Here is a 13,883-nt window from a genome sequence, read left to right on the forward strand (position 1 = left end):
ACATATATAATATATATATATATATATATATATATATATATATATATATATATATATATATATATTTAATATTTAAAATTTATTGGCGGATTGGTGAGCCAACCCGGCTCATCACGGGTTCAACCCAAGTGAGCCGGATTCTTAATGGGTTAGGTTCATTTTTAACCCGTAATAAAATTTGTAGTTTCTTTTCAATTCAACCCGACTCGAACCCGTGATGAGCCGGGTTAGCTCGCGGGTTATAACCCATTTTGACGGCTCTATTTATACCAATTTAAAAGTAATCTTTTTATGATATGAAAATAATTTTTTTACAAACAAAAAATTGAATGACTTAATATTAGATATTCAAAATATCGACTAATTTCTGAATTGTGTAATAAAAATATAAATTAGTGTGATGTCATTTTTACTAATAATATAATTAAAAGAGGTGAATGTCTATTTTCAAAGTAGTGTGATGTCATTTTTGGTCTTTCGACGAGTTTCTTCTATTTTATTGAATTTATTACTATTGCATTTGCCATACTGTTAAGTGTTGCTAACTTGACGAGTTTTCATGCGTTGTGAGGATTAAACTTGAGTCCCTTCCTTATTACATGCATAGTCTTTATAAATATACGAACGTTATTTAAGAAAACCTTTGAAATAATAAATAAAGACATAAAGAAGATGAATGCATTTATTCAAAACACAATAAATATGAATATCTATTTAAAAATTAGAGATGTATATAAATATCATTTTATAAAAACAAGAGGGAGGTATATCTCTACTTCAAAACTATTAATGTCATTTCGTGTTTTCTCCTATAAATTCAATTGAAAAAGAAATATATCTTTAACTAAATATAGTTTAAACAAGTTTTAAAATTTAAATTAAATTAAAAATAGCATTTTAGATAGTAAACAATTATGCTAAATGTTATCGGAGAAGCAATGAGGTGGAATAATATATTACTCCTAAAATTGTTCATGTTGAAGAAAAAAAAATCTTTTAAATGTGGTATTTATTTCGTGTAAGAAAAATACATAGCAACTAATTATGAATAAATAAACTTAAACTAGCCATGTCATTCGACTTAATTAAATCTTAATCATTTACGTGTAAACAAACATTCATTAGAATACGTTTGTGGGAATGTTTGTGAATGTTCATAATAATAAAAACTTGAGAACTCATTTTAGCGTGGGATTGAACAAGGTCTTACCCAAACAAAACCAATCCTGGAGAAATGGAAAAAACAGGGATGAATTCCATTCCTGGGGAAGAAGCAGTTACAGGTAATGAGAAAAGGAGATAAAAAATTTGACTGGGAATATAATAATTAAGGAGCATTATTTGCATATTGTTGTTTGGTTGAGAAATAAAAATGGTGATGTAGAAAGTGAATAAAGGTTGGAAAAGATGTGAAGATGTGTTCTCCATAGTGTTAGGAGACATAGTAACATATATGAGAGAGAGCGTTTGACAATAGATACAGGATAGTCTTAAGAAAGTCTAGAAATATATATATAGTAGTGAGGGATGCTTAAATCCCCTACACATGCTTCTGCTTACATTACCCTTACCATTCATCATCTCCTATCATACTAGAACCCAAACTACAAGTACCACAACATCTCAACTCTCGACACTAACACTTCATCTGCAGACATTAAAAGTGAAACAAAAAACCTACATTAATAATTGATTTGGTAGTATTAACAAGTATTGATTCAGACAAGAAAAGGGAGAAATGAATCTTACACTAATTGAAGAGACATCTGATCTTGTCGGGCATACTGATTATTGGGTTGTAATCCAGTGACTTGGAAGTAGCCACGAGAGTCAAATGGCTGCTGAGACTGCATAGACTCATAGCTTGTGCCTCCAGCCAACACACCCATATTGTGGCTCCTCTCACTTTCAGCTATCTACACCATAACCCAACAAAAACCTACTTAACTATACACATCATCATGCACTTACAAACCATCTGAGAAAGGACACAAAAACATATGAACAAACCTTTGCTCTAAGAAGCTGGTTGTTGTTGTGCAAGTCTATCTCCTGCAGTGTACATTTTAGTTATCATACTTTGAAACCCAGAATGTTGTTAGTTAGGGCAATACACAACATATATAACATCCTATTATTTTGAGTTTGCTGTCACAGAATCATTCTTACCCTTTCCTTCCATTTCTCCTATTCAAACAACCTAGGAACTACACAGGACTCAGTCAGACACATAAACTTGGATTCATACTTGATTTTGCAAATAGGCCATTCTCTTCTGAGTTCGTTATGGGTACTAGACTACCAGCATACACCCTTTTTAAAACTTTCTCGCAGCTCCAACAAAATAGTATCATTATTTCTTCGTACAATACAAGCAGAATAAACAAGTACCTTTCAAATGACACCAGAAAAAAAAAAAAAATTAGCGAAAAGTGATGGGAGAAGAAAGATTTAGAGTTAATTAGCTTAACTTCTCATGAAAAGATAAGATTAGTATGTAAATATCTGTAAGTTGAAATCAACTCCGGTATGTTAAGTTAAAAAATAAATAAATGAGGAGCATGTAAAAAAATTGAGATATATAATCTGGTTTTATAACTTTTTTTATTCATTTTACCCTCTTAATTAATCTTATTCTTTTACATCTATTCAACATTTTTATTTAAACTGACTCATGGAAGAAAACCATAAATTAAAACCATCAAACTCTATTAAAAAAATTGATTTATTTAATTTTTGACCTGGGAGATATGATGAGGCTACTCATAAATGCCCAAGGCACCCATTGACTAATTAATGCAATGAACTTGAACCAAAATACTGAAGACACTTATTAATATTTAAATAAGTAATTACTTTTTTTGTAGAATTTATAATTTCTCAACAGTATTGTGGAAACATAAGAGAAAATAAATCTGAGATATATATATTATTAGAACAATGTACCTTATCATATTCAAAAGAGGTGGCAGACGTGAGGTAAATACATATATGCAAGAAACCATACTTTTTGTTTGCTCACCATACTTATATTAAACCAAATTAGATGCTTGGTTACAAAATTGTCTGTAGTGAACTGTGTATGCCTATTGAAATTGATTTATTAAGGATCAAGAGAATGCAACACAGAATATTTTGTTATAAATAATTTTTTTTTCTTACTGAAGTTTGATCAAAATATATGTAATTGTGTCATGATGTATTTTATATCATTATTTTTTTTTCTGTAATTGTCCTAATCACCACAGCCATAGTTATAATTATATTTGAGATGTTAAAGGTAAGGAATAAAAAATAAATAAATAAAAAATCTAAGAACCACATATTATGGATTAAAGTTACAAAAGAAAATGTTTTCTACTTTTTCTTTAGTTTTACACGAGGTAAAAGACATCTGACATTGATGTCTTATAAATGGCTTAAAGAAAGGAATATTTTATCTCCTAAGTTATAATATCTTTATAAAATATCAAATCATCTGAATAAAATCATTACAGAAACCTTCGCAACAGATTCCAGTCAACTCGTACATCAAATGAATGTCTAGTTGACACAGGTCACATTTTGTTCCTTCCCTTTTTCCCCTTTATGCAATATGAGTTTGTTCTTTTTCATTTTTCTAAAAATGGAGCAATTACAACAGTATTATTCAATATCTTTTATAATGGACCAATTAAACTTGTATAAAATACTGATTGATGAATAGTATGCATTTAACCTAAGCTCTGTAGATGAAATTTCTCGGTCCTCATTTATGAGACTGAAAACTAAAAGTCACAAAAACTGCAATCCCATGAGTGGTCAAGTTTAAAAAACCTAAGACGCCACAAGGAATTATCAAACAAACATACAGAACGCAGCACAACAGAAATCCAATGTGAATGTTCACTTAAATAAATAGAAATATGCTAAGCCACTTAGAACATAATCACATACTAAACTAGTATATTATTCTCCTTTCAGAACCATTCAATCAGAATCAGTAAAGTTCTGGTTACTGACAAGACAAATATGTATGCATTGCCAATAAAACTTTGAAAAGCAAAAGCATAAATGTAAGATAAATATTTACCCTCTTCTGCATGTACTCAATTTCAGCAAATAGCAGCTCGTTCTGATATTAATGTTTGGATAGTAGCACAAGCAAAAAGAGAAGCACAACGTCAGAAAAATGCAGGGTTTAGAAGATAATATAAATCAAATAACTCATCTATCCTTTCATAAGTTATAGAAGGAACTTGTTCATTACAAGACATACCTTTTTTGAACGAATCCTACTAATTCCTTTTTCTAGTTTACTCTCCAGGTTTTTGAGATCCTTGGCAGTCATAGAACCCAAAGACTCACCCATCATTTGCCTACAATTTAGTTAATTTTACTTTTCATCAATACCAATTGCAAAATCTGCATGATTTGATTTACTTTTTCAAAATCTACTATTTTCAAAATTTGAAACCCTTCATGCTTTTGTTTTGTGAATTCATGTGAATGAGAATTTTCTTTTCCAAGTGCATCAAAAAGACAACTCTTCTTGCCTGTTGTTATTCTGCAGGTTACTTATTTGTGCACGAAGTTTATCTGCTTCTTGCTGGTAAAACTGGAAAATATATGTGAAATCACACATGGTTATGAATATCAGTTTATACAATAAATTACAACGATCATTAATTAATTAGGTTCTAAATGATGCTAACAGCAACTTACCAAATTGAAAGATTCAAAACTTTTCTCACTCAAAAATACGTAACAAGGAACAAACAATACCTGAGCATTAGCCTCAGAAGCAGATCCAGCACCAGACGAATCTGAACATGCTTTTTTGTACCTCTCAATAGTTGCTTTGACACTGCAAGGATGAATAGTATCAGTTTATATTATTGATCACATTGTATATTAGCAAGCTAAACGGATAAACATCTATAAAGGGTTTGTAAGCTGTCTCAATTTTTGCAATTAATCGTTAAATTCATTAGAAGCTATTTAAAATAAATAAATAAATTCTTAGCAAGGGAGTTATTGTTGCAAGTGGAATAAATAAAACACTATGGTCTTGTAATTTTATTAAGATCGTCGAAAGCTAGGCTCCTGAACTAATAACATTCTTAGAAGTTTATATCATCGTAAGTGTATATGCCAAAAGCTTATTATGTATGACCAAACATGAGTTGCAGCCATAATTATGAGTGATTATTCTAAGAATTTGCAACAATCTCGATGGGAAATTGATGAGGTTTTCTTTGTTTTCAATATTCTCTTGTTTAAAGTCGTTGTCCATAATACTCACTGTAGTTATATGCATAGGAGGGAATACCTGTTGCCTTGATATGTTTGAGGTAGAGAGAGTTAGAGGAAACCTAATTATATGTATGAGACTCTAGTTCAACAGCAAGCTCAGGGCAATATTGCTAACTTTATGCGAATCAAATTAAAAATGCAATGTATTGTCAAATGTGAAGGTTCCATATGTGGTTAAACAATGCTGATGAATTATAAAACCTAAATCAAACAGCACACAAAATGGGAGATCATTAGTCCTCTGATTAGAATGTGAGACTCTAGTTTCGTGTGTGTATGTAACCCAATTTTATATCAACTATCAGGTATATTATGTGCGGTTCCGGTTATAATGTCTCTTATTATCACTAATCATATGATTGGAATGAAAAAAGAAAAACTGAGAAAGTTGAGATTTTTCTTTACTCAGAAGAAGAAAAAGTACCTTGTTTTCTAAGAGAAACTCTTAATTTGAAAATTTAAAGGTATTCCCTTAATTTTTCAGAGTTCAGTGTTTTTAATTTTCCATGAGAATTAAGTAGTAAAGTGAATTAGAGATGTGTTTCCTGAGGTCAGTACGTGTAGTATAGCAACAGCATATTGTTCAAATTACCCAATAGCACGTAAAATTGCAATCAAAACGAATTGGAAAATTCATCATAAAAATATTTCTGGAGTCACTGTAATTTCTTGGTTATTGAGCTGCGATTAGACACTTGGCCCGAGAATATTAATTGAAAATTAGTGTGAGAAGATAAGCAAGGAAATTATTATAAATTAATACTATTATAGACATAGTTTAAAATTAAAGGTGTAACACCTTATTAATTTCATTCCCTGTGGTTTATCCTCCACAATTTTTTGAGGGTTAGTGATGAATGCTTACATAAGCATTAAACCTGTCCTTCCATCTTTCAAATCTATGACTAATCCTATTTGCTTGTTTTGGACACAGAAATAGAAAAAAGGAGCAAGTAAAGGAAAGGTGTCATGTCAATCTTATCTTAGTATTCAATTCAATATGAAATTAAGCATACAACGTTGGAGATTAGCCAGAAAGGAGTTCTCTGGTTGAGGGTCAAATCATCCAACTCTCTCAGTTAACTCAACCTTAAACGCAACTCTTTAAAAGCAACGTCAAATGATCTCATTGGTCTGTCCTTCTAGTCAAACTCAGATTAGATGTGATAAAAATAAAATCTTAAAATAATGAAAAAAAAGTCACTTTCAATATTCATAGAAAAAATAGGAAAACCATTTTCTGCTGATACCTTAATTTCCTCGAGCCACTGATTGGCTGCCTCTGCCACGCTGGCACAGGATCCCACTATATGATTGGTTCAACTATTTCTAGGGCTATTTTTTTCTCTGCCACTTGAGGGGAACCCATTTCACAATGGTTAATACCCTCAGCCCATTGAAATATCCACCTCGATGAACCAACATTAGACTCAGATATGAAAAGATTCATATATTATATACAATATATATAACACAAACTTTAACAGAATAAATCTAGAGCGAATAAATTGAATAAAATATGATTAAATTATTGAGTCTTTTCTGTCTGAAAGTCTGTGAACATCACAGCCGTCCAATTCAGCTTCTGCTGTAGCAGCAGCAGCAATAGTTTTACGCTTCCCATTGCATGGAAGAAGCCAAATACTCAGAACTCTCCCATTGGCTACCTCAATTGTCGTACATTGTCTCTGCCACCATTTACCTCACTCACTTCAATCTTTAATATTTTTGTTCCCTCTTTCTCTCTCTCTCTCCTCGCTGAGCTTGGAAACCCTTTTCTTTTTCCTTCTCAGACAATTACTTTCATAGATATATGTATGCAAGATATTGAGCAAATGCAAATCCCAGTCTGGGGTACCAACAGTGGCGAAATACATTATGATAAGCCCAGTTGAGTCACTTTTATTGGTTCATCACTGTCTTTCGCTGTGCAATGTAAAAGAATTTTTACTCCTTGAATAAATAGGAGAGAAGGGAAACAAGGGAAAGAAAGAAAATTTTCCCAGAGAGGGGTGTTTCCACTATAGAAGATAAAACTTAGGGTTGAGATGGAAGAGGGAAAGAGAGCCCGGAATGGGAATCATGACATAAACTCTTTTGTCAGAGGGTCAAGAACTGAAAAATCATGTGTGACGTGACCAAAGATTCTTTCAACCAAGACAACTCTTAGACTAGTCCTTAAAACCCTAACCAGATTCACCAAACCTCATTTCCTAAAAGGAGGGGAAGATCAACCAAACAGATTTGAACTTTGAAACCGATTTTTACTGCTTAGGAATTTTTATTAACCGAAAAGAAAAGAGTTTCAACTTACTTTTTTTCCTGATTAAGTGTAATTATTAAACTGATCGTGCTATTGCTAATAAAACCCTAATTAGGGTTATGTTTGACCTAGGTTAGATCTCGCACGTGGATGGAAGTGGGATTTGGGGAAACCTCGGTTCAAGTATCTGGACTGGAAAATCTTAATCTAGGTGTGACCTTTTTTGAGGTGATTTGGTTGTAAATGTTTAGAAGAGATTTTCTGCATAATCTGATATAAAGCAGTGTTGGGCTTTATCAAAACCTAACATTAGTTAACTTTTTTGCTTGGAAATTAATTTGAATTTGGCATATTGAGAAATCTCTCGAAATTGTACTGTGCTTTGTTGATGTGCAACTGACGTATTATTAAGGAAGTGTCAAGGAGATGCAAGGATTGGGCTAATTGAAGCATGACAGCTTTTGCTTTAGGCCTTCTTAGCTTAGCCCCATAGATGTGTAAGAGAGAGAAGGTGAGAATAATGGAAGGGGAAAGAGGAAAAAGGAAACAGAAAATTAACAAGAATGGAGAGGGAGTTGGGGGAAGTGGCTGATCTCACAGACCTGCATAACTTCCCAAATCCTTACCTGTTGCTACTTACAACCATAGTGCTTCTATTTCTATCTATTGCACCAGATCTATGTATCTAACAGACCAAAAACTAGGAAAATTATCATAACCAGAAAAGAAAATATAAAAAAAGGGGAAGGGAAAGAACAGAAAAAAGCTCATAGAAGGAAAAGGCCAAAATAGAAGTAAAGAAAGACAAGTGATCCTTGGTTGCAGGAAACAGAGATAAAAAGAGGAAAATCTCTATCTCAACTGCATCACAAAAATGATTATGTTCTTTGTGCTCAAATCCTTCAAAAGATCTATTTACAGAAGCAAAAATCTAAACGCAAAGTCCCCAAAAATAAACAAAAATGATCATTTCTAATCAACTTCACAACACAAAACTGGGAACAAAGGCTCAAAAGGAGTTATGAGAAGAGAAGAAAAATGTGAAAAGAAATTGAGGAAAAGAAAACTCATGGCTAGATACCTGTTATTAGCATATTCATAGAGACGGCCACGGCTAGAGAAGACGATTAGAGCAACCTCTGCATCACAAAGCACAGATAATTCATATGCTTTCTTGAGCAAGCCGTTTCTGCGCTTGCAGAAAGTGACTTGGCGATTGGTGGTGTTCTCAATCCGCTTGATCTCAATCTTCCCCCTTCCCATCTTCCTCTGCGGAGAAACTGATGACATGGATGGGTTTGGAAAAGCCATGTTTGCAACCTGAATCATGTGAAGCACAATCAATATTTCAGTTCACAATATAAGGACCACATATATATGTTACATGTATATATGTAAGAGTAAAAATCACAAACAAATTCTGGTCTTTTCAACTAGTTTTGTCTGATTAAGGAGAGTATGAAAAGAAAATTAAACTTGAAATCTCACTACACCGCGCAGCCTAACTTTTACATCATTAGTTCAAAATTTTGATTTGAGCCAGTAACAAAGTCTGCAATCTAGCAGGGCTTGTGTTGCCGAATCTGGGTTTGGAATGAAAAGAATTGATTGACCCAGAAGAGTTGAAGCACCGAAGATGGATTTCAAAGGATGTTTCAAAATTTTCCAAACTAACCTGGTGAGAAAACAAAGGGAGAATATAATTAAGGACACAACAGATTTTTGAGCTAGCCCTCGAAAACTTTTTTTTTTCTTTCTTTTTCTTTCCCTCTTGTTTTCTACTTAGCAGAAGAGGAAGAAGATATCAGAAAATAAAAGCAAAGTGGCCAAAGAATTGGGTATTTATAAAGTGAAAAAACGACATTTCATCCATCGTGGTTTATGCATCAGAAACTATACTCATCTGCCATCTTTATATTTTATTTACTTTTCTTTGTCCTTTTCTTTTCTTTTTTTTTTCTACCCTCACTGGTTTAGTGGCGTGTATTGCCCATGAATCATATAAGAAGGATAGACCTGGAATAACAATTTGGATTAAGCTTCGTTAACTTTTAAAGAAAAAAGGAAAAGAAAAACTCAAGAAGAAAGTAGGGCATATATATGAGAGAGAAACGAAGTTCTGATAACGATATTAATAGGGTGAAAAGGACATTGGGCTAAGATGCAAGAAAAATTTATACTGTGTCAAAGAGAGAAAAATAGGTTTTCTGTACAGAAAAAACCCAAGAGGGTGATTCAAGAATACAAAATTTTACATATGATGGTTGACAAGTTTGAATCCCACTCATTTTTTTTGGAACCAGATAAATACTAATACTCTTTTAATTTCGACGGTGTTTTTTTTTTATCATCCACGTTAGTCATTAATATTTTGTATGTGAGGAAGTTAAATTTATAATTTTTTTTTTCATTTTTTCTTTCAAACTCATTAAGTCAACCTTAAAGAATTTTGAGTTTTCTGGGGTTGTCTTAGATATTCTTACAGAAAAAATTATATAAAAAAGAGTTACTATAATTTTTTTATGTTGAAATATAATAGATAGAGCCTGAGATGTGAAATGAATAAATCTTTGTCATGAAATTATACAAAAATGCTAATATCATTTTTTTTATTTTAATTTCAATCATATATATCTTAACTACAAAGTAAAACACACACAAATATATTTAAAAATTAATTTTAAAAGAATGACTTTTTATCCTCACACTTTAGTTTTATATAATTTAACTGTTTTAGAAATTAACTCACCGGCGATATTTATAATTGATTTTTAAATCAATTACCCATTATTTTTAATCTTAAGCTTGTGATTACTATTAAGTATTAGTTGTTCTTATATTCTCATTTTACCATGTGTTTTCTTTAAAATCCTTCTATATATATAACATAAATGTGTCTGTGTATGTTAAATTATTTACTTTATGTTTTTCCATTTTACGTTTTAGTTGTCATAAAAAATTATAATTTTTAGTTTTTATAAGAGTGATAGTTTGTCAAAAAAAAATCCTGTATATTTGATAATAATTACAATTTGTTCCTATATAAATTAAAACTTAAAAGAGACAAATATTTAGAGGAAAAAAATAACCAATTTAACCTTATATAATGTATCATCCTAATTCTTGAGTTTAAATAACAAAATTTCCCTTCGGCAAGTTACATGTGGACACGGTCCACTGGAACACCATCCAAACAAAGTCACTGATATAATAATTATGCATAATTCAATGACTGTTGTAATCAATTAGTAAGGTAATCATTGCTAAAAACCCTAGCTATAATTATATATAATTATATAAAGTGGCAGAATTTGGACAAAAAATATAGGGGTGTCAAATTAAATTTGTTATATATAATTTGTTTTTAGTTAGAAAAAAGAAGCTCTTCATCTTTTCTCTTTATTTCCTCTACTTAAAACAAGCACACATAATAGTAGAATTTAAAAAAGTATTACTATCATTAGCTATTATATCATGATACCAAACCATGAATACCATTTTAGATAAGTCTTTCGTACCTCATCAATTTGATTTGGTGATGGTATTGTCAAATTTGAGGTCGTTTTTCCCGGATCGTGTTCTAATGAATTTTTAAATTCATTATATGTAACTTTAAGAACTTTAGATATTTGTTTTTGATTGTCTTAAATTCTTGATTTTCATAAAATTTTTCAAGTTTAGTTATCGGAAATGCATTTTTTTCATCTTTATCACAAACTTTCCTCTTAAAAAAAAAGAATCAATTTTTTACTTTTTATCATCATTTTTCTAATGTAAAATTATCACCTCTCGCTTATCTAGAAAAAATAAAATTTATATTTACAAAACATAACAAAACTCATACCACTTTATTAAATAAGCAACATTGTATAAATTCAAAACTTAAAAAAAAAAAATTACCATAGGCATTGAAGAACACAAAATCCCTAAATTTCATAATTAAGGGTTATAATAATTTGGGAATAATTATAATTAGGTTTATACCAATTTCATAAAAGAATCCTTAAAATTATAATTAGGGTTTATATTAATTTGAGATAAACTTAATTTGGGAGAAACATCCTAAAAAGAATCATAACTTTAATATACATCATTCATAATAAGATACTAACCTTGATATGTGAGAGATCATGTAAGAATGTATACTTCAATCTCAATCTATGTGTTTCTCGATCTACAAAAAACCCTAATCTCTTTTATAAATCGATGTCTGCATTAAATTTTTTTATTTTATCTTTTATTATAATTTTTCATAATATAAATTTAATATAAATAATATATAAATATAATTTTAAAAAATATATAAATATAAAAAAATTCAAAAAAAAAATTGGGGAGCCGTAACTCCCCTAGTTCCGCTCTGATTATATATATATATATATATATATATATATATATATATATATATATATATATATATATATATTTTGGCTGAAGGAAATGTTAATCTCTTTTCCATTTTCCATTTGCATCAGATTTATTTTTAAGAGTTTAACAAACATGTATTATTTTTGGAATAAAAGGATTGTTATTCTTAATGAACTTTTGTGGGGATATTTTAATGTAATAAAATGGCTATAATGAAAAGATGTCTAATGTGATTTTTATTAGACTTAAAATTGTATTATATATAGCTATGAGGATTATTTTTAAGTTATTAAAATAAATTCATTTTCTCACTTTAATAAAGATAATTTAATTATCACTAAATGAAAATAATTTTGAATATGATATTATGGGTTACACTTGCTATTTTATGTTACATGATAATAATTAATCATGCAAAAAAAAAAATTAAGAGAACACAGAGAAGGGTAATTTATCAATATTTCCCCATCATTATAGAGATCAAGAAAACAGAGTAAGAGAAAAGAGGGAAAAAAAAAAAACTCAAGAAGCACTATTGAAAATTTATAAAGCGTGTTTCATCCGGTGAAATTTAATAATTAATAGAATACTAGGGAATTCATTAATTGTGGAAAAAATATGCAAGATTCTTTTTAGTATATATAAGTCTTTGTTAGACACTAGAAAACATACATATGACATAAAATTTATTACACTTTGTTCCTTGTTGTTTAACTTATGCAACATGTTAGAAAGATCTATTTATCCAAGCTAGGCTGTATAGATTCGTTGTTTTTTTTTAAGTTAAATATGTTTTTTATCTTTCAATTTTTAGTAAAATTTAAAATTAGTTCTTCTTAAAAATCTTGAACTAATTTAATTTTTTAATTTTATAAATGTGTGAATTTAATTCTTTTAACTAAATTTTATTATTATAATAATTTGAGGGACTAATTCCAATTTTTACTAAAAGTTGAAGAATCAAAAATATATTTAACCATTTTTTTTACCATTATAATCATTTGACTTATTTCCAACTTAATAATTTATATGAGAATACTTCTACTTAACTTTAAATTTATAAACCTCGGTCTTGCTTTGTTGGTTGTTTTTAGTTTTTGTGGCTACACTTTTGTTTGCTTCTCTTTTTTAGGCCTTGTCTTCTTTTTGTTGCTATTGAAACATTTCATTTTTTGTTGCTATTTCTCTCTTTATATATTAGCTTCTTCCCCTATTAGATACTGAGAAACTCATTTATAAGGAAAAAAATGTCTCAGAATCTTGGAATTGTAGTTTTGTTTATTATATTTAAGACTTTACGCCAGTTGATCAAATATATGATCGAGAATATCTGAATTAGTAAAATAATATTTTGATATTTAAAACAACCAATTTACAATCCGATTTTAAATGTAATGTGTTAATTAAGAAATAAACTTAAAAAAAATGTAAAAAACAAAAAGAAATAAAATAGTGGGTCAATTGATCACATGAATTTATTAAAAGGAGTCAACATATATCATCATTATTATGAATTATTTGAAAAGAGAAGACTTGATTTGATTTAAGTTGGGGTCATACAAGGTGGAATCCTGCCATTATTGGACTAATGTGCAAACCAGATAATTGTTTTGAAGATTAGTGATTTATTATATAATACTTATTATAAAAGTGATAGTTTTTAGTGATAAGTTATTTATTAATATTCAGTTAAAGTGTGAATAATAAGTGAAAAAATATCAAAAACGAAATATAATATTAACCAACTAAATCATCCTTGTCAATATAATTATTAACAACTAATTATATTATACCATATTCAACAGCAGCCAAAAACACATACTCTAAACTCTACACATAACACTCTTTCTGCTCACATAATGCAGTTTAAAATTTTCTTATGTTTTTTAAAATAATTCTATTAGAATAATTTCACTTTTTCTATAATATAATGCTTATTCTAATAATCTTTTTTTTT

General features: G+C 29.7%; 1 protein-coding gene across 2 annotated transcripts; it reads right to left on the minus strand.

Annotated features, from left to right (window-relative positions):
• Positions 1-1,376: 1,376 nt before the first annotated feature.
• Positions 1,377-9,439, minus strand: LOC114187266 (floral homeotic protein AGAMOUS). Of its 2 annotated transcripts, XM_028075466.1 has the most exons (9): positions 9,234-9,439; positions 8,640-8,878; positions 4,765-4,846; positions 4,536-4,597; positions 4,259-4,358; positions 4,073-4,114; positions 2,011-2,052; positions 1,750-1,916; positions 1,377-1,648 (listed from the first exon to the last, which is right to left on the minus strand). In XM_028075466.1, exons 2-9 carry the CDS (start codon positions 8,867-8,869, stop codon positions 1,645-1,647), a joined length of 729 nt encoding a protein of 242 aa, XP_027931267.1. In that variant the 5' UTR covers positions 8,870-8,878; positions 9,234-9,439; the 3' UTR covers positions 1,377-1,644. The 2 variants fall into 2 exon arrangements, with proteins under 2 accessions (XP_027931267.1, XP_027931268.1); XM_028075467.1 differs by lacking the exon at positions 1,377-1,648 and having other exon boundaries at positions 1,746-1,916.
• Between the last annotated feature and the right edge of the window lie 4,444 nt (positions 9,440-13,883).

The sequence above is a fragment of the Vigna unguiculata genome, chromosome 6 (assembly GCF_004118075.2).
Source record: "Vigna unguiculata cultivar IT97K-499-35 chromosome 6, ASM411807v1, whole genome shotgun sequence".
Lineage (NCBI taxonomy): Eukaryota > Viridiplantae > Streptophyta > Magnoliopsida > Fabales > Fabaceae > Vigna > Vigna unguiculata.

What these genes read in the sequence shown, in the direction of transcription:
- LOC114187266 (XM_028075466.1), bottom strand. Translation starts at nt 8,869, where the DNA reads ATGGCTTTTCCAAACCCATCCATGTCATCAGTTTCTCCGCAGAGGAAG. An exon ending in TATGAATATGCTAATAACAG is followed by an intron (nt 4,847 to 8,639) that starts GTATCTAGCCAT and finishes TCATCCTTGCAG; the next exon opens with TGTCAAAGCAACTATTGAGA. An exon ending in ACCAGCTTCTTAGAGCAAAG is followed by an intron (nt 1,917 to 2,010) that starts GTTTGTTCATAT and finishes GTTATGGTGTAG; the next exon opens with ATAGCTGAAAGTGAGAGGAG.